We start from the raw sequence: 17,969 nt of genomic DNA on the forward strand, positions 1-17,969 counted from the left end.
CCCAGGAGCTTATAATATAGCAGTAAACTGTCTCTTTTGAGAGCTCATCAAGACTGCAGTATGATGGATAGACTCCTAGCCAGCTGCATAATGGTAATGTTCCAGAAGACAGCATTACCTTTTTTTGATCGAGTGCCTAGTCTTTGCCTACCAGCTCAGGATCTCAAAGCACTTTGTGAACAGCGAGGAATTAAAAGTCTTGCCATGGCTGAAACAGATAAATGGTTGCCCTTCATCACTGGAGAAAATAAGGCACAGGGAGATCAAATGACTTGTTTGCCCCCAAGACCAGCTGTAGTCCAGGAACCTGGATTTTAGTGCCTTTTATTTATTTTTTCTTTTTGCAGGTAGACATAATGAAGTTTGGAGATAGTACTGTTTTTTTCATTTGCCTTTTTTTTTTTCCTTTTTTTCTTAGAATACTGGGTTTAACTCACTTTTTACAGTGTTGTATCTGTCTTTTTTCTCTGTTTCCTTAGGTTTGAAGTGTAATCCCACATCCATTGCTATCTAGAAAATGTCTTATGGATCCATTGATGGGAGTGGATTTGGGAGCAGGAATCCATTTGGAGGCCCTTCAAGACAAGGCTATCAACCTCTCGGTAAAGTATTGATCCCTCACTGTAATTCATTCTATTTGAGTCCCTGGCAACCGAAGTTTAACTTGCTCATGTCCAGTGTGGCTGGTGTATAAATATCACACTCTCTCCAGAGATTATTTCTGACGGTGATGTGGAGCGTAGCTAACAATTATTTTGTCTGTTGAGCTTTGTCTGTAAAGCGTTGGCTCCACTGTGTCCCCTTCTTGACACAGGCAAGTTGTATGAAGCATCTTTGGCCAGGAGAACACCGGGTAGCTCACTGATTGTCCCTGTTGACAAGGGTTGGCTTGTTCACAGAGGTAAGTCTCATCGTGCCCATTCTGGGCAGCTGTTCAAAAGTCCAGCCCACATGAGCATGGGCAGATGAGAGCATATCTCCAGCTGCCCAGATGTGCGCCAGATCCCAATCCAGATGAGCAGTTGCTGTAGGGCCAGATCTAAGTTGATCTAGTCTGGCTTTCAGCAAGCCTTGTTAGCTGGATCGTGTTCTTGCATTTAGTTTTGGTACTGGGTCTGGTGTAGACATGACTGGGAGCTCAGACCTCTGCAGGAGCATCAAGAAAGGTGACCTTATAACATGGCAAAGGGCTGCGTTGTCACTTTGCAGCAGGGAAGAACATCACCCCTCTCTTCAATTGCCTTTGATTTTGGCTGGGCTGTTCATTAAGGCAGCCTGGCTTGGTTTTCAGGTTTAAAGGGTTGCAAATGTTCTTTGGGAAACATTTTGCTGGTTTGCAAATAGCTGTTTCCTCTGGATGGAAATATAAAAGAAGCATAGAGGCTTCTCTTTTTTTTGTTTTCTTACGAGTTTGGGTGTAATTATGAATTTTTTCTTTTCTTTGAACATGGAGAAGGTATTGAAGTAAGTGAGAGTTGTCTGTTCAGTTGTAAATAGTGATTTTCAGGCTATTCTACAAGGCAAAATTAAAGACATAAAAGCAGGGAAGAATGGGATACTTGGGCACAATGAAAGAACCATAAAAAAAAGAGAATTGAAATGTGGACGAGACGAATGATGAATCTCAGTGCACTATAGTTTAGGTTAAAAAAAAAACATGAATACATATTGTGCTGCATGAAAGGATCACTATTTTTACTGCAGATGCACAGAATAATTCAAGACATTTGCAATCTTTAAATATTTGAAGAGCTGCATCATTGTGCCCAGCTTGCCCACCATTTGGCGGTTACCGTCGTGACGCTGAAGCCACCCTCAGTGGACTGCGAAAAGCAGCTGATGTAGAAACATCAGCTTTTTTTTGTCATACAGCCACAATCTGTCGGATGCTCAGCTGGAGCCTTTTAACGTGTTGGCTTACGTCTTGGAGTTGAGTGCTGGCTTCCCCTCCGTACAAGCACACATCATCTCGGATGCATTGCGACGGGCGCATCACCAGGGTTCTCCAGGGCTGATTTACCCAGCAAGCCAGAAGTCATTGCAAAGTTGCTAAATACTGACTTAGTCCCTTGGCTGAGCATCCTTTTAGAAAGGATTGCAAGGGAAGTAACCTGGTTGTGTTGGCCAAGGGCAACTTGGAGAAATGTTTCTTAAATGCATGAAGTTTAACAAGGGCAAGTGCCGGATTTTGCACCTGGGACATGGCAACCCTGGCTGTACATACAGACTGAGGGACAAGATGCTGGAAAGCAGCTCCACAGAGAGGGATCTGGGGGTTCTGGTTGATGGCAAGTTGAATATGAACCAACAGTGTCCCTGGCAGCCAAGAGGGACCCATGTCCTGGTGCATCCAGCACAGCATGGCCAGCCGGGCAGGGAGGGGATTGTCCTGCTCTGCTCTGCACTGGGGTGGCCTCACCTGGAGCATTCACTGAGTGCAGGGCTGGGGACGCAGGATAAAAAGGTATTAAACTACTGGGGAGTGTCCAGAAGAGGCTACAAAGTTGGTGAAGGGTTTGGAGAGGAAGCCGTATGAGGAGCAGCTAAAGTCACTTGGTTTGTTCAGCCTGGACAAGAGGAGACTGAGAGAAGAGCTCATAGCAGTTACAGGTTCCTCACAAGGGGAGGAGGCGGGGCAGGCACCGAACTCTTCTCTTTAGTGACCAATGACAGAACCTGAGGGAATGGCAAGAAGATGTGCCAGGTGAGGGTCAGGTTGGACATGAGGAAAAGGTTCTTCACCCAGAGGGTGCTGGACACTGAACAGATTCCCCAGGGAGGTGTCATGGCCCCAAACCTGACAGTGTTCAGGAAGAGACTGGACAATGTCCTCAGACACATGGTGTGAACTGTGGGGTTGTTCTGTGCAGGGACAGGAGCTGGACTCGATGATCCTTGTGGATCCCTTCCAACTCAGGACATTCTATGATTCCTTTCTGTCTGTCTCAGTCAGAGGTGTTATATCTAACTTGTGTAGTTCCTCATGCCCCTTCGCCATGGGAGACTGTGTAACTCATGCTGGATGATTTTTTGTTGTGTTATCCCCAAATATTGTTATTCATTAAGTGTCAGGAGAGTGTAATGCAACACTAATCATCTGCCTCCTTCTCCTGAAAGATCAATGACCGGCTTGCTAACAGAAAACTGCCCGCTGTATTAGATAATGGTATGAGCTGGAACAAAAGAGCGTGGCATTCCTGCCAGCGTGCGAATGTCTGCTCGCAGCAGGGCAGAAAGTAATGGATATCTTCTGCATGTGCTCTAAACCTCTTCTTTTTATATCTAATAAATAAATAAAACCAGGTACCAGCATCCCTGCAGATAGTTACTGTCCAAGGATAGCGTGTGGTCCAGCAGTAATATGCAGGTGTCCGACAGGAAACCCTGAGATCTTATAAGGATAAAGGTGATGGGGTTGGCACTGATTAACAGCTTTTTGGTATTAAATTGACATGGATGTCACATACAAAAAACAAGCAGGTTTTGGCAGCCCCAGGTTGCCCAAGGAGCTGGAGGCTTCTCACAGCAAGGGGTCATATACTGGGATGGGAGAAAGAAAACTTGAAAACTGTAATTTCATGAAAGAGAACAAAGAAAAGGGGACTTCAAAAAAAGAAAAAACATTTGCTTTTGTCTGTTGGTTTTTTAAGAAGTGTCGTTTTATCAAGAGGGTGTCCTCTTAACTCACTTATTTTTCTTCTTTTCCTTCTTTTTCTCTTTTTCTTTTTCTTTTTCTTTTCTTTTTCTTTTTCTTTTTCTTTTTCTTTTTCTTTTTCTTTTTCTTTTTCTTTTTCTTTTTCTTTTTCTTTTTCTTTTTCTTTTTCTTTTTCTTTTTCCTTTTCCTTTTCTTTTTCTTTTTCTTTTTCCTTTTCCTTTTCTTTTTCTTTTTCTTTCTCTTCCTTTTCCTTTCCTTTTCCTTCTCCTTCTCCTTCTCCTTCTCCTTCTCCTTCTCCTTCTCCTTCTCCTTCTCCTTCTCCTTCTCCTTCTCCTTCTCCTTCTCCTTCTCCTTCTCCTTCTCCTTCTCCTTCTCCTTCTCCTTCTCCTTCTCCTTCTCCTTTCCCTTTCTTTTTCCCTTTCCTTTTTCCTTTTCCTTTTCTCTTTTTGCTATTTTCCTTTTCCTTTTTTCTTCTTCTTATTCTACTTGGCTACATTTCCTCCATGCTCAGTCTGAACACACACTCCAGGCTGGGCAAGCTTAGTTACTTGAAGATGCTTCCCTTGGCCCTGAAAGGATGTGGTGATGACTCACAGCCATCACCACATGTGGTGGTTGACCTTGCTGACGAGTCCTGTTAGAGAGATCCACAGGCTCCATGTGCAGCAGTTTGGGAAGGAATCCCAGAGGCAGGTTTTTTTAGAATTTGGTTTGCCTGAGACTCCTGGATGTCAAACAGCACTGGTTCAAACTCTACTTTTGGTGGTGTTGCTGAATATCTAGGATTTCTTGAAAAAAGAAGCCAGTAGACTTTTTCATTATTTTTATTTTTCTATCAGAAATTGTTGGGAGGAAAGAGATCACGCTGAACAAAACTCAAATATTATGTAGCCTTAATCAGAGAACACCATAAGGTGTCTCAAAAAGACCATCAGGATGACTTGGAGTGCAGCAGTTTTGGGGGTTGACATTGTTATCCCACAGCCAATACAGAACAGTGGGCAGTGGCAAGTGGAGCTGTCACATCCCTGCTCTGCAGCTGTGAGTTGTGACCTCCTCCAGCAGCATCCACATCTGCTCCTCTTTCTGCTCCCAAAAATCCATTGAAAACCAAGCGTTCCCCTGTTTCCTTATACGAGCTTCCCTGGGCTTCAGCTGTGCTTTGCTGTTGCTGTTGCAAGATGGAAATTAGATAGTAGAAAGTTGTTTTTTTTAATTATTTTTATTTTATAACCTGAGAAATGGAAAAGATTGAAATGACTTCAAATGATTTTTTGTTTTGTTTCAAGTAATGTGACGTGTTTAAAATACAGATGCTAGACAGCAGTAGGAATTAAACCCTGAATTGTTATGATTTTGATGTGTGCAACATCCACTCTCCACCTGTCCTCCCAAGCCCATCTTTTTGTGGGGAAAATGAACAAAAGCTGCTGTGCAAAGGGAGGCGCAGGGGTCAGGAAATTCAAAGAGTTTGAATTAAAATGCCACAAGCCGGGAAATTTTTAACTCTGCTTTTATTAACCTCACTGTGCCCTGGACATTAAATACCAGATTTGAAAGGGTGAGGGTAATTTCGTATTCCAGAGATGCAATGTTTCCAGGTGCGCTCAAGGGACCGTTGGGTCAGTGCTTAATTTTACCATGACTTCATTTGGATCATTTTTTTTTTCCCTTGCTCGTGAAGATACAATGTGGGACAGTGGCCAGAGTTGTACTCAAGATATATCACATGTCCAGCTTTCTCCTCTGCTATGTTGGTTATCTTGTCACAGAACAAAATTAGATGGGTCCGTGTAAGTTATTCTTGGCAGTGTTCGCTGCGTATATATCACTTAATTATAATTTTGAGACTTAGCAGTTGTTACTTGATTTGTTCTCATATTTTTTCCAGGAATTGGGTCTATAATCTTCTTTGCCCTCCCCTCTCTACCACCTACCTGCCACTATGATACACCATCCAGCTCTTGGGTGGAAAGTTCTAAGTGCTGGCAATGCTGTTTCTGTCCTGTCTTAACAGTTGGACCATTCTTCTGTTCTCTACGTACCTCTCCAATCTTATTTTGCTCTTTCTTAATGGTTTTGGAAAGTGGTTTGTCCTTAAAAAAACAACCAACCAACCAACCAACCAACATGGGTTTCATTGTTGCCTCCAGGCTGGCAAAGTTGCAGAGCTCAGGTGAGGGAGATGTTCAAACCAGTTATGACGCCTTTGGTGTGATGGAGATGGCAGGAGCTCTGCTGGAGACCAAGGCCCAGTGGCTAAAGCTTGGGTAGATGTTCTGTAGACAAATCTCACTCAAAAGCTGGTGTATGAACCAGTGTTGTGGCTTGACCACAACATGGTCTCATTGCAGATCCAGATCTGATGGCAACCCATGGGAAGGAATCCACCACCATCTTCACATCTTGATCATGCAAAGTGCTGAAGCATATAACACACTCTTAATTACACAAGGAGCCCCCCTGAGGTTAATTAACATTAAGCAGATGGTTAATCCTTTCGCTATATTCAGACCTGAATACTGCTTTGTTTTCTCATTAACTTCTCAAAGTAGAGGCGTAGATGAGATTCTTAGGGACACGCTTTAGTGACAGTGTTAGGTTAACAGTTGGACTCGATGATCTTGAGGGTCTTTTCCAACCAAATTGATTCTATGATTCTAAAATTACTTGCAATTCTTACAACACTATTAAAGGGACACTGAAACCCCTGGTTGTTGCAGCGTACAACATTGTCCGAACTGTCTAGAAGGCGGTCAAGGTCTGGTCATGGCAACTGTTCCTCACTGGAGCAATAAGCGACTCAACCATACACTTAAATATCCTTAGTAGAGAGGGTTATCTGAGTTAAAAGCAGTGAAAGAAAGCAAACCCACAATTTTAGAATCTTTTAGGGAGATTCAAAGCTATTATGCAATATTAGGGGTGTCTTTTAAAAAGCTGAAACCTTTAAAACTGAAGGATTGGACCATGTCTTTGTCACATTCAGTATAACAATATAACCAAGGCTTGTGTTTGAGATGGAGTCCGGTCAAGTGTAGAATGGAAGGAAGGACTGAAAGTGTGACCTTGTGTAGCACCTTTAATCCGTCATGCATAAATGGGTTTACAAATGTTACTCCAGGGTTACCACATGGACTGTAAAGAAAGTGGACTTTGCTCTATTTTATACAGCACTAGACAATAAAATGACTTGGCAAATGTTCTGTAAAATGTTTCTGAGAGTCTTAATGATTGACTTTCACTTCTAAGTCTTGGGTCCTGTCATATTTTCTTGAATTTATGGGGATATGGAGGTAGAGAACTTGGGTGTTGTATTAAATAGATTATTAATTGGCCTGAAATAAAATGCTAGTGAAAGCTTAGATGGAAATAACACAAAAAAACCCCATAATAAGATGGTCTGTCCCACTAGACAACCTCAAAAAACTCTTTGTGCCATCTACAGAGGAATTATTTCATATTGTTACTTTGCTATTGTGCAAGACTTCCAAGCATTATAAATTTATTTCCTTAGTCCAGTTTCAGTAAATTTAGAGGATAGTCTCTGTTTTGCATCCAGTTCTTAGAAATCTTAGCAGTAATTTAATGAATTAATAAACCTAAACATAAGAAAACATATTAAAAGAATAATGGACAGCATGTTTTATAGCAAATGGAATTGCCAGGAGAATTAACTTTCATACACAAATTAACTTTGAAAATGTCTGTTTTGAAAACCTCTGCCCTATCCCTTCTGGCAATTTTAACATTATAGTAAATGTTTCACTATAATCTCAGTATTTCAGGGAAGTTAAGTGGTTATGCATTTATTTGTATAACTAGCAAAACCAGAATGCACCATTGGAATAAGTAAGTGTTTTAATGAAGTAGGTGAGGGTGAGCTGACAACTTCATAGCGTTTAAGTCAAATCAAAAAAAACCAAACCAACCAACCAACAAACGAACTGGCATCCTGGGGTGTATTAAAAGGTGGGTGGTTAGTAGGTTTAGAGAGGTTCTCCTTCCCCTCTACTCTGCCCTGGTGAGACCACATCTGGAATATTGTGTCCAGCTGTGGCCCCTCAGTTCCAGCAGGACAGGGAACTGCTGGAGAGAGTCCAGCTCAGGGCAATAAAGATGCTGAAGGGAGTGGAGCATCTCCTGTGTGAGGAAAGGCTGAGGGACCTGGGGGTCTTGAGCTTGGAGAAGAGGAGACTGAGGGGTGACCTCATTCATGGTTATCAATATGTAAAGGGTGAGTGTCAGGAGGATGGAGCCAGGCTCTTCTCGGTGACAACCAATGATAGGACAAGGGTAATGGGTTCAAACTTGGAACACAAGAGGGTCCACTTAAATATGAGAAGAAACTTCTTCTCAGTGAGGGTGCCTTGACACTGGACCAGGCTGCCCAGGGTGAGGTGTGGATTCTCCTACTCTCGAGACATTCAAGACCTGCCTGGACACCTTCCTGTGTAACCTCATCTGGGTGTTCCTACTCCGGCAGGGGGATTGCACTGGATGAGCTTTCGAGGTCCCTTCCAATCCCTAACATTCTGTGATTCTGTGAACAAGAAAAAACAACCTCTTGGAAAAAGATAAAAATCTTTCTTCTCTACCAATTTTATTTTCTTTTTCTTGGTCATCCAAAACCATTTTACTGTAAACATGTAAAAATCATGCCAGTGGTCCAAATATTTAACAGAAAACCAGAAAGCAAAGATTCTGGCCTCTCCTTAGGCAACATTTAGCTGGAAATGCATTGAACCATCTCACCCTTTCAGAACAATTTGCTCCATTTTCCACTTGATTACCAGTTCCTTTAGTTTCCTAATGGGAACCCAGACCTGAGGTTGTCCTCCTGGAATGTCTTTCCAGGTGGATTTATTTTCCTAAATTTGAAGAGATTGTCTTGTGCTTTAGTTTCAGCTCCTGAAAAGTTTTGCTGAAAAAACAACCAAGCAAAGAAACAACCAACCAACCAAAAAAAACCCAACACAAACAACTCAGCTGTCACATCATGCAACGTTTGGATAAGTTCTTCCCTGTTTCTCCAAAAATAAGACACGGTCTTATATTAATTTTAGCTCCAAAAGATGCGTTAGGGCTTATTTTCAGGGGATGTGTTATTTTTCCATGGACAACAATCTACATTTATTCTTGAACAACAACAAAAAAATCAATATTTATTCAAATATAGTCATGTCATCACATTCTATCACATCTGTCCTACTGCATTCTGTTGCCAATTAATTTTACTTTTTTACATGTATAGCTGCCTGGACACTATTTAAATTTACTGTTTTAATGAACTGTAACTAGTGCTTATTTTTAGAATAGTGCTTATATTTCGGGCATCCTCAAAAATCCTGAAAAATCATGCTAGGGCTTATTTTCGGGGTAGGTCTTATTTTTGGGGAAACAGGGTTGTTTAAGCTATTGAGACCTCGACAAGACATCAGCACTCTCGAGATTTCTTTAATAAGGTTGTTTCAATGCGATTTTTTGCCAGCTTTCTCAGTTGCTCATGAGCACTTCTCCAGTTAGGAAAGTAGAGAGGTCTTTGCTTTAGGTCCCTTGTCCAACAAGCCATGAGTGCTCGGCTGTATTATGACATTCGTGCAAGTGCTGCACGTCTTCCTTAATATTTTCTGGACCCCTTCTCTTGTGCAGTGTGCTTTGCATCCTGCTCTTTGCATCTTGAGGGTGTCAGATATTTGGATCAGGAGCCTCTTTTCTTACATTGTGCCTATAAATAACTCTGTCTGAAGCAGGATGCATAGTTGGAATTGAATTTCAGGTGACAATAGGATTATTCCAATGACCTTTTACATCTGTCCATGCTCACTGGATGGGGATCTGATGGAAGTGGGCTGAGGCTGGAGCTCTACTGCAGGTGTTTGCTTTCCCATCAGAGCCTTTTCACTGTGCACGTCCTGATGCTCAACTATGTCTTGCCATGCAGATGTGCTAACAGAGTAATTATTATCTGAAATCAGTGGTAATTAAAGGAGTGGATTAAGGGAGTGGAGCATCTCCCTTATGATGAAAGGCTGAGGGAGCTGGGTCTCTTCAGTTTGGAAAAGTAGAGACTGGGAGGTGACCTTATTAATGTTTGCAAATATATAAAGGGTGAATGTCACGAGGATGGAGCCAGGCTCTTCTCGGTGACAACCAATGGTAGAACAAGGGGTAATGGGTTCAAACTGGAACACTTAAATTTGAGAAGAAACTTCTTCTCAGTGAGGGTGCCAGAGCCTGGCCCAGGCTGCCCAGGGAGGTTGTGGAGTCTCCTTCTCTGCAGACATTCAAACCTGCCTTAACTTCCCTGTTTTCTTGTTTCCTTGCCCTCCTGCTGCCTAATCTAATTAATTAAAATCTTAAGGATGCAGAATATATCTTTCTTAATCAACTAGAAAAAGAGAGTTTAGCATCCTTTGTGTATACGTGTTTTTTCCTTTTTCTCTTTGAAGATACAAGCAGAGGTTTTTAGTATTTGTTCCTGCAAGCAAAATGGGAATGGAGATTTATGTAGATACTAAAATACTGTAGTGGTGGATTGCTGTTCTGAAACCTAACTATAAGGATGTATTTATTTGTAGGAAGTACACAAACTCACTTCTCCGCACTATGAAGGGTAGACATAGCTGACTGAAAAATGTATGTGACACAAACAGAATTTGGGCTGAGTGGAAAAAAATAATAATAATAAAAAAAAGAATAAAGCTTTTATCCTTGCTGTTGGTCTAGAAATATAAGTTCTAACTCTCTTCTTCCAAGTTGATGTTTACTTGGAGACAGACACTGGCAGGTAGAACTGGGCAGGGATTAAAGATCACAGAATTACAGAATCCCACAGAATCACAGAATGTCAGGGGTTTAAGTGACCTCGAAAGCTCATCTAGTCCAATCCCCCCGCCGGAGCAGGAACACCCAGATGAGGTTACACAGGAAGGTGTCCAGGTGGGTTTTGAATGTTTCCAGAGTAGGAGACTCCACAACCTCCCTGGGCAGCCTGTTCCAGGCTCTGTCACCCTTACTGAGAAGAAGTTTCTTCTCAAATTTAAGTGGAACCTTTTGTGTTCCAGTTTGAACCCATTACCCCTTGTCCTGCCGTTGGTTGTCACCGATCAACAGTGAGGAAGGACTCGACAGATGTAAGCAGGTAGAGGGGGATTAAGGTGAATTAGAAAGCATCTAGGAGCAAGGAGGTTTTCAAGTTGGATGTTAGGATGTACGCATTGCAGATATTCCCTGAATTCCTCTGTTAGACTTTGATATTGATGGTTGAGATTCATAGAAATCATAGGATCACAGTAGAGTTTGGGTTGGAAGGGACCTTCAAAGCTCCCCCAGTGCCACCCCTGCCATGAGCAGGGACATCTTCACCAGCTCAGGTTGCTCAGAGCCCCGTCCAGCCTGGCCTGGGATGTCTCCAGCGATGGGGCATCAACCACCTCTCTGGGCAACCTGGGCCAGGGTCTCACCACCCTCACAGTAAAAAATTTTTTCCTCGTGTCCAGCCTGAATCTCGATCCTTTAGTTTAAAACTGCTTTGTTTCCCTTGGGGATTATTTTGCAAGGTTTGAAGCTGATATGATTTCCATGGAAAAGGCTTTATCCTCCTCCCTGTTCCTGAGCTGTAGCCTTTTCTTTAGCCATAGTCCCTTGCTGTTAAATCTTGGTTAATCCCTTAAAACAGGGCCTGCTTTAGCCACTGAGGTTTCTTGATTTGCCCTTCATAGAATCATAGAATGTCGTGAGTTGGAATGGACCCACAAGGATCATTGAATCCAACTCCTGTCTAGTACCAACCATCCTTTGAGCTGAGCTATTTCTGTCCTGGGCTTATTCTTCAGCAGAACCACACATGAGCTTTGCTACAGGGATTTTCGAACATGAGCACAGTAGAAACCCAACAAGGTGTAAACTTGCTTTTAAATTTTAAAATAAGTATTTTAAATAAATAAATAACCACACACAAAAACAACACAAAGCCAACCAACCAACCAAACAAACAAAAACACAAAAAACAACAACCAACAAAACTTGCTCCTCTCTCTTTTCCTCAGATGATTTCTTAGTCTGGAGAAGCACTTGAAGAAACTGTAATTTCTTCTGTCCTGTAGCTGTGGAGTTTGATACGTGTTCTCATCATGGACACGGATTTGCCTTCATCTTATTCCCTTGGCTGTGATGGAAACAAAGCTTCTGGAGGGTGAATTAGGGCAAGTTTTGCCATTTGGGGTATTGTTGCTGCACATATGGGTGTCAGTGCTGAAGAAACCAGTCTGGAAGACTTTCTTGAAGAACCATATATCATGTTGTTCAAGCTATGAAGAGCAGAGCCTGTGTCTCACAACTTTACTTGTGATTTCCCATGCAATACATGCATTTTATCCTCTGGATTCCACGTCTTTCTGCAATGCACACCCATTCTTGCCCTAAATAACTTGGTTTTCTAGAGGAGGTCAGGGTCAGAGACTGACATTTATTCTTGTTTCAAGACTGTTTACCATTGTCCTCCATCTCTCAGTCCACAATGTCGTGGGAGATTGACATAATGGCTCTTATCTGGTGACACTGGGGAATGTCCCCATTTCTCCCAAATCAGAGAGCAACTTCCTTCATCTAATGTGCTATTTTTAGTTTTAATTAGGCTTAGTCTATCTGAAAAAAAACTTGATCCTTTTGTCCCTGGCAAAGACCCACACGTCTAGCAGGCAGGCATGATGCCATCTGACCAGATGGCCGGCAGGACAGTGGCCAGCGCAACTGTGTCACATCTCCTCTGCTTGGCAGCACACGTTCCCAGGTGACAATTGCCATTCGCTTTGAACTTAAAACACACCTAGGGACAAGCCAAACTAAAGTGGTGGCTTTAGACCAGCCCCGTGTAGCAGTAACTTGGTTGAATGTCATGGAAATAATGGCCACAATTGCTTCATAAGCAGACAGGACTTGTTGAGAGGGTCCCTGTCTTTGAAATGCGCTGGGTGAGCAGGAGATAGGTGTTGCAACATCTTTAAATAAGGGAAATAAGTAGAAACACTTTATTGGAATTTCTGTGTTGTCTTTCTCCGGCATCTGAGGGCCATAGTGTGATGATGATACTTTTTTTTTCTATATGAACACATCCTAAATATGCATTAAAAATGCTTAAATTCCTTCTAAACCCAGTGTTCTTAGTGGGAATTAAGCCTGGAAGAACAGTGAAGTGGTAGGCAGGTGATAATTCTTGGGAGGTATGGTACCAGGGTTAAGATATTCACAGTGGGCCTTCTTTTACAGCAACAGAAACACTTTTAAGGTCTGATCTCACAGGTCAACAGGTATTTGATTATACACATAGGGACAGGAGAGTGGATAGTCCAAGGCCCCTTTCTACTCTGGATGGTTTTTAAGGGTCTCTTGATATAATGTCTTTCAAATGAAGGCTCTTTTATAGACAAATCTGAGGGCTCCTAAATCCTTTGATGCCCAGAAATGTGCTGAAACAGGATATTCGCCAGAAATATTTTGGTGTGTTTGACCATTCCTTGCTTTGAAAGCTTCACCCAGAGAGATTTGGGAGTGGGTTTGCAGAGAGATAAAGATCATAGAATCATAGAATGGTTTGGGTTGGAAGGGACCTTAAGATCATCTAGTTCCAAACCCCCTACCATGGGCAGGGACACCTTCCACTAGATCAGGTTTCTCAAAGCCCCGTCCAACCTGACCTTGAACTCTTCAAGGAATGGGGCATCCAAAACTTCTCTGGGCAACCTGGTCAAGTGTCTCACCACGTTTCCCACAGAGTATTTTTTTAAGTCATAAATCCACCTTTTTGGGCTGGGAATCGCACATGCCATGAAATTGCATGTGAAATGGGTCTGTTGTATATGAAGCCGTGCTGAGGAAAGACTGCTAGGAATCCTGTTCCCCCCAAAAAAAAGGGTTTTGAATGGGGAAAGTCAGTCCCACGTGCCTGAAAATTTCAAACCTACCAGACTTGCCCACATATATGGAAACAACTTGATGGGCTGAGCAAAATGAAACTTCTGTATCACTTTCTCCCCTTCATTCCTCACACCTCTTTTAAAAATTCATTATTATTTTCAATTCTGTAAGATGGTATAAAGCACAGACTTAGAAAGAGGGTTTGCAGTAAAGTACGGTTTGCAAAGAACTTGAGTTTATGACAAAATGCAGCAAAAAAAAACCCTTTATTGAAATAATGTAGTAGTCAGTATTTTAGATTTATTTCAGATACTGCACGAGTTAAATAGGTTGGGAAAAAGGAGTTGTCTGCTGCTTTTCCTGAAGTGTTTTACCAGCCAGACAGTAGCCAGATGGTTCTGCCTTTGAACAATGCATAAATAATACCAAGTCAGGATCTAATAATAATAAAATGGCTAAAACTATTTAGAATGTCTTTATATACCTACCTAAGGTGTATGCCTGTGTAGTGTATGTATACGTAAGGACATTTTTAAATTATAATTTGGAGTTTTCGGTTTTACTGTCATTTTATACCTCTCCATTTATAGTCTTAAAGCTAAACCAAAGTGCTGTTTGTTCATATTTTTTAATCATGGATTTGTTAACAGAATATCAATATTTTCACACAGAATTTATTATTTTCTTCTTCATGGGGTTTTCACACTTATTGCTTATCAGTGAAGAAGAAAGCAGGCCCTGTTGACATCCTGGACAGGGAGAAAAAGTGCATGTTTAGGTACAAAATTAACACAGACATGGTTGCAAACAAGAGCTTGATTTTGGGAGACTGAACTTCCTGGAGATCAGACAGTTGGACCCCTTTGAATTTGGGGGATGTCAGGAATCCCCCCTACAACTAGATGAAGGATGTTAATTGAGTTGTTAATGTGTCTTATATCAATGCTTTCCCTTCTCTTTCCCTTCCCTTTCCCTTCCCTTCCCTTCCCTTCCCTTCCCTTCCCTTCCCTTCCCTTCCCTTCCCTTCCCTTCCCTTCCCTTCCCTTCCCTTCCCTTCCCTTCCCTTCCCTTCCCTTCCCTTCCCTTCCCTTCCCTTCCCTTCCCTTCCCTTCCCTTCCCTTCCCTTCCCTTCCCTTCCCTTTCCCTTCCCTTCCCTTCCCCTTCCCTTCCTCTTCCCTTTCCCTTTCCCTTTCCCTTTCCCTTTCCCTTCCCCTTCCCTTCCCTTCCCTTTCCCTTTCCCTTTCCCTTTCCCTTCCCCTTCCCTTCCCTTCCCTTCCCTTCCCTTCCCTTCCCTTCCCTTCCCTTCCCTTCCCTTCCCTTCCCTTCCCTTCCCTTCCCTTCCCTTCCCTTCCCTTCCCTTCCCCTTCCCCTTCCCCTTCCCCTTCCCCTTCCCTTCCCTTTCTCCTCTTCCTCTCTTCCTCTCTTCTTCTCCTTTTCCCCTTCCCCCTTCCCTTCCCTTCCCTTCCCTTCCCTTCCATTCCCTTCCCTTCCCTTCCCTTCCCTTCCCTCCTCTTCTTTTATTATTTCAATGATGTATAGGGCTGCCTGTCTTAGTACCTCTTTCAAAACTCTTTCTGGTTGAACAACCTTTGCTTTTTGGTCCATCTCTTTTTTTTTTTTTTTTAATTACTTTTACTGTGGTTTTGCTTCTTCCAGCCATGGGGACAAGGACTGGGCCAGCATTTCAGCGTCACACAGCAGAGAGCCTTCCAGGCACTCCTTGTAGCATCCCTCCTCCTTGGCATTTGCATCGGAGTGGCTGTGACTCAGGCAGAAGGGATTCCCTGCCACTGGCGAGGGGCTTTCACTGCCGTAGCACACTGTGAATTCCTCTTCTTGGCTAAAAAACAAAAGCCAGCCTGCTTTTGGGGAGAAATGTTGGGTATTCCACTTGATTTGCTGTCTCTCTATTTCTAAAAATCCCACCCACTCTGTATCCATTAGTTTAGGCACAGCAGGGACTCAGCTTATTTTTTTTAAAAAAATCATATTTTTCTTTTCTTTTCTTTTCTTTTCTTTTCTTTTCTTTTCTTTTCTTTTCTTTTCTTTTCTTTTCTTTTCTTTTCTTTTCTTTTCTTTTCTTTTCTTTTCTTTTCTTTTCTTTTCTTTTCTTTTCTTTTCTTTTCTTTTCTCTTCTCCTCTCCTCTCCTCTCCTCTCCTCTCCTCTCCTCTCCTCTCCTCTCCTCTCCTCTCCTCTCCTCTCCTCTCCTCTCCTCTCCTCTCCTCTCCTTTTTTTACACCCTTCAATTTTCTCCTCACTGGCCCATGCAGCTTTTCTTAGGCAGGTTTCCCAAAGCCAAGTCCATTGTTTTACAGGGCTGTGTAAATAGATTGGCATGAGCGTATTTATGTCCACGTTGCCGACAGTGCGGACTGCGGAACAGCTTTGTGCTCAAAACCAACCATTAATCTGAGGTCACCTGGAACAGGTTCCGGCTCAGAGCCACATCTTCACGGAAAGCTTGGGTGGTACAGTCCTCAACCATCAATACAAACCCTTCCCTCTGCTGGAATGGTCATGTTGGTCAGTTTTAAGAAGCTCATTCCATTTTCTCTTCTAAGATGAGGAGCCCATTGTGGGCTCCTCAGTTTAAGAAGGACAAGGAATTACTGGAGAGAGTTCAACATCGGGCTATGAAGATTATGAGGGGCCTAGAGCACCTTTCTTATGAGGAGAGACTGAGAGAACTGGGTCTGTGCAGCCTGAAGAAGAGAAGCTAAGAGGGGATCTCAGCAATGTTTGTAAATATCTCTAGGGTGGGTGTCAAGAGGATTGATCAGACTCTTTTCAGTGGTGCCCAATGATAGGATGAGGGTCAATGGGCACAGACTGAAACACAGGAGGTTCAGTCCGAATTTGAGGAGAAACTTGTTTACTCTGAGGGTGCCAGAGCCCTGGAAGAGGCTGCCCAGAGAGGTTGTGGAGTTTCTTCTCTGGAGACATTCAAACCCACCTGGACACATTACTCTGCAATCTGCTCAGGTGAACCTGCTTTAGCAGGTGGGTTGGATTAGATGATCTCCAGATGTCTCTTCCAACCCCAGCCATTCTGTGATTCTGTGGTTACTTGTAGGCTTGGATGGATTGCCCCACATAATGCTGTGTGTGGGATTATTTTATTGTCGTCTCTTGGAGCCCTTGCCAAAAGATTTGTATCGTTGGTATTCTTGTGAGTGAGCTACATTTTTAGCACAATACATAGATTTTTCTCCTTTCTCTACCTGCTGAGGTCTAAGGGTATTACTGTCCTCCAGAGAATCCTCTTGGCCAAGGTTGTTGTGATTATTTCTCATGAAACTGTAGGAGCCCTATGCATAGTGTTCACTGGCTGGTTCATTGACTTGTGTTTTCAAGTCTATGACCATGGCTCACTGGATTCCCTTCAATAAGTCAAGTGTCTTCATGTGTGTCTTGCTTCATCAACGTGGAAGAGGGAAGGGAGGAGAAGGTTTCTGTCCTTGCCCACCCTGCAGACAGGATAGCGACCAGGAGACCAGCTGAAGGCTTAGGAGACTTCGTATGCTGTTATATTTCTTCTGCTGCTCTTTTTAAAGGCATATTTATTTGCCTGGGTTGTTTTTTGGGTGCTAATCTGCAGTTAAGCAGTGACTGTGTCATATCTTTCTAAGTTCAGCAGGAAAGGAAGGGAAACCTCTAAGTAGAGTCGAAAAATCAAGGTGATTTAGTGGCGGCTTTTCCTAATGGGTCACAACACAGAGGTCCTGAGAAATACTTAAAGGAGCAAAGATGTCAGATTCCAGCATGAGAAATATCTCCATTCCTGTGAGGAGGCTCTACCAGGCCTTTTAATGACCCCCAGTGGCCAAGATCAGTTTTATCTCATCTGCAGCTTTGCAGAAACATGTAAGCCACAAAATCAAAGGCTCTGCGGCAGGAGTCATGTACAGAACTTGGCTATTTAGGAGCCAAGCACCAAGAAATAATGTAGGCATTAGTGCAAACTTGGGACCCAACCGGAATTTCCTTCTTGCAGTGCTGGATGTGACATGTAAAGTCTTCCCTGTGGTCTCGAGCTTACTCTCTTCTGCCTGTGCCTGGATTTAGAAGATCAAAAAATAGATCAGGATGTTGGCTGTGTCTTCGGGGAGGAGCACCACGGGGTTTAAAGATGCAATTATTTAAAAATAAAAGATGTGAAGGTTGGTGTGCTCTAATGCAGGAGCTGTTCTGCAGCTTTTCACTTCAGTGCTTGAGGGGAAGCCTGAAACTAATTTTGCATTTGGATGTTCTGGCGAGCTAAATGCATATTTCTGTTCGTTTGTTTTGTTTTGTTTTTTGCTTGTTTGTTCTTCGTTTGTTTGTTGGTTTTGTGGGGTTTTTTTGTTTGTTTTGGGGTTTGTCTTTTGGTTTTTGTTTGTTTGTTTGTTTGTTTTT

At 42.7% G+C, this 17,969-nt stretch overlaps 1 protein-coding gene across 4 annotated transcripts in view; it reads left to right on the forward strand.

Annotated features, from left to right (window-relative positions):
• Positions 1-17,969, forward strand: part of TSNARE1 (t-SNARE domain containing 1) — a 531,215-nt gene that overhangs the window by 127,802 nt on the left and 385,444 nt on the right. For all 4 annotated transcript variants that reach the window (XM_082045886.1, XM_082045889.1, XM_082045887.1 and 1 more), the window contains one exon: positions 480-602. In XM_082045886.1, coding sequence (XP_081902012.1) covers positions 518-602 — 85 coding nt within the window. In that variant the 5' untranslated portion in view covers positions 480-517. The remainder of the gene's footprint in view (positions 1-479; positions 603-17,969) is intronic.

This window comes from Streptopelia decaocto (assembly GCF_964273445.1).
Source record: "Streptopelia decaocto genome assembly, chromosome: 2".
NCBI classification, from domain to species: domain Eukaryota; kingdom Metazoa; phylum Chordata; class Aves; order Columbiformes; family Columbidae; genus Streptopelia; species Streptopelia decaocto.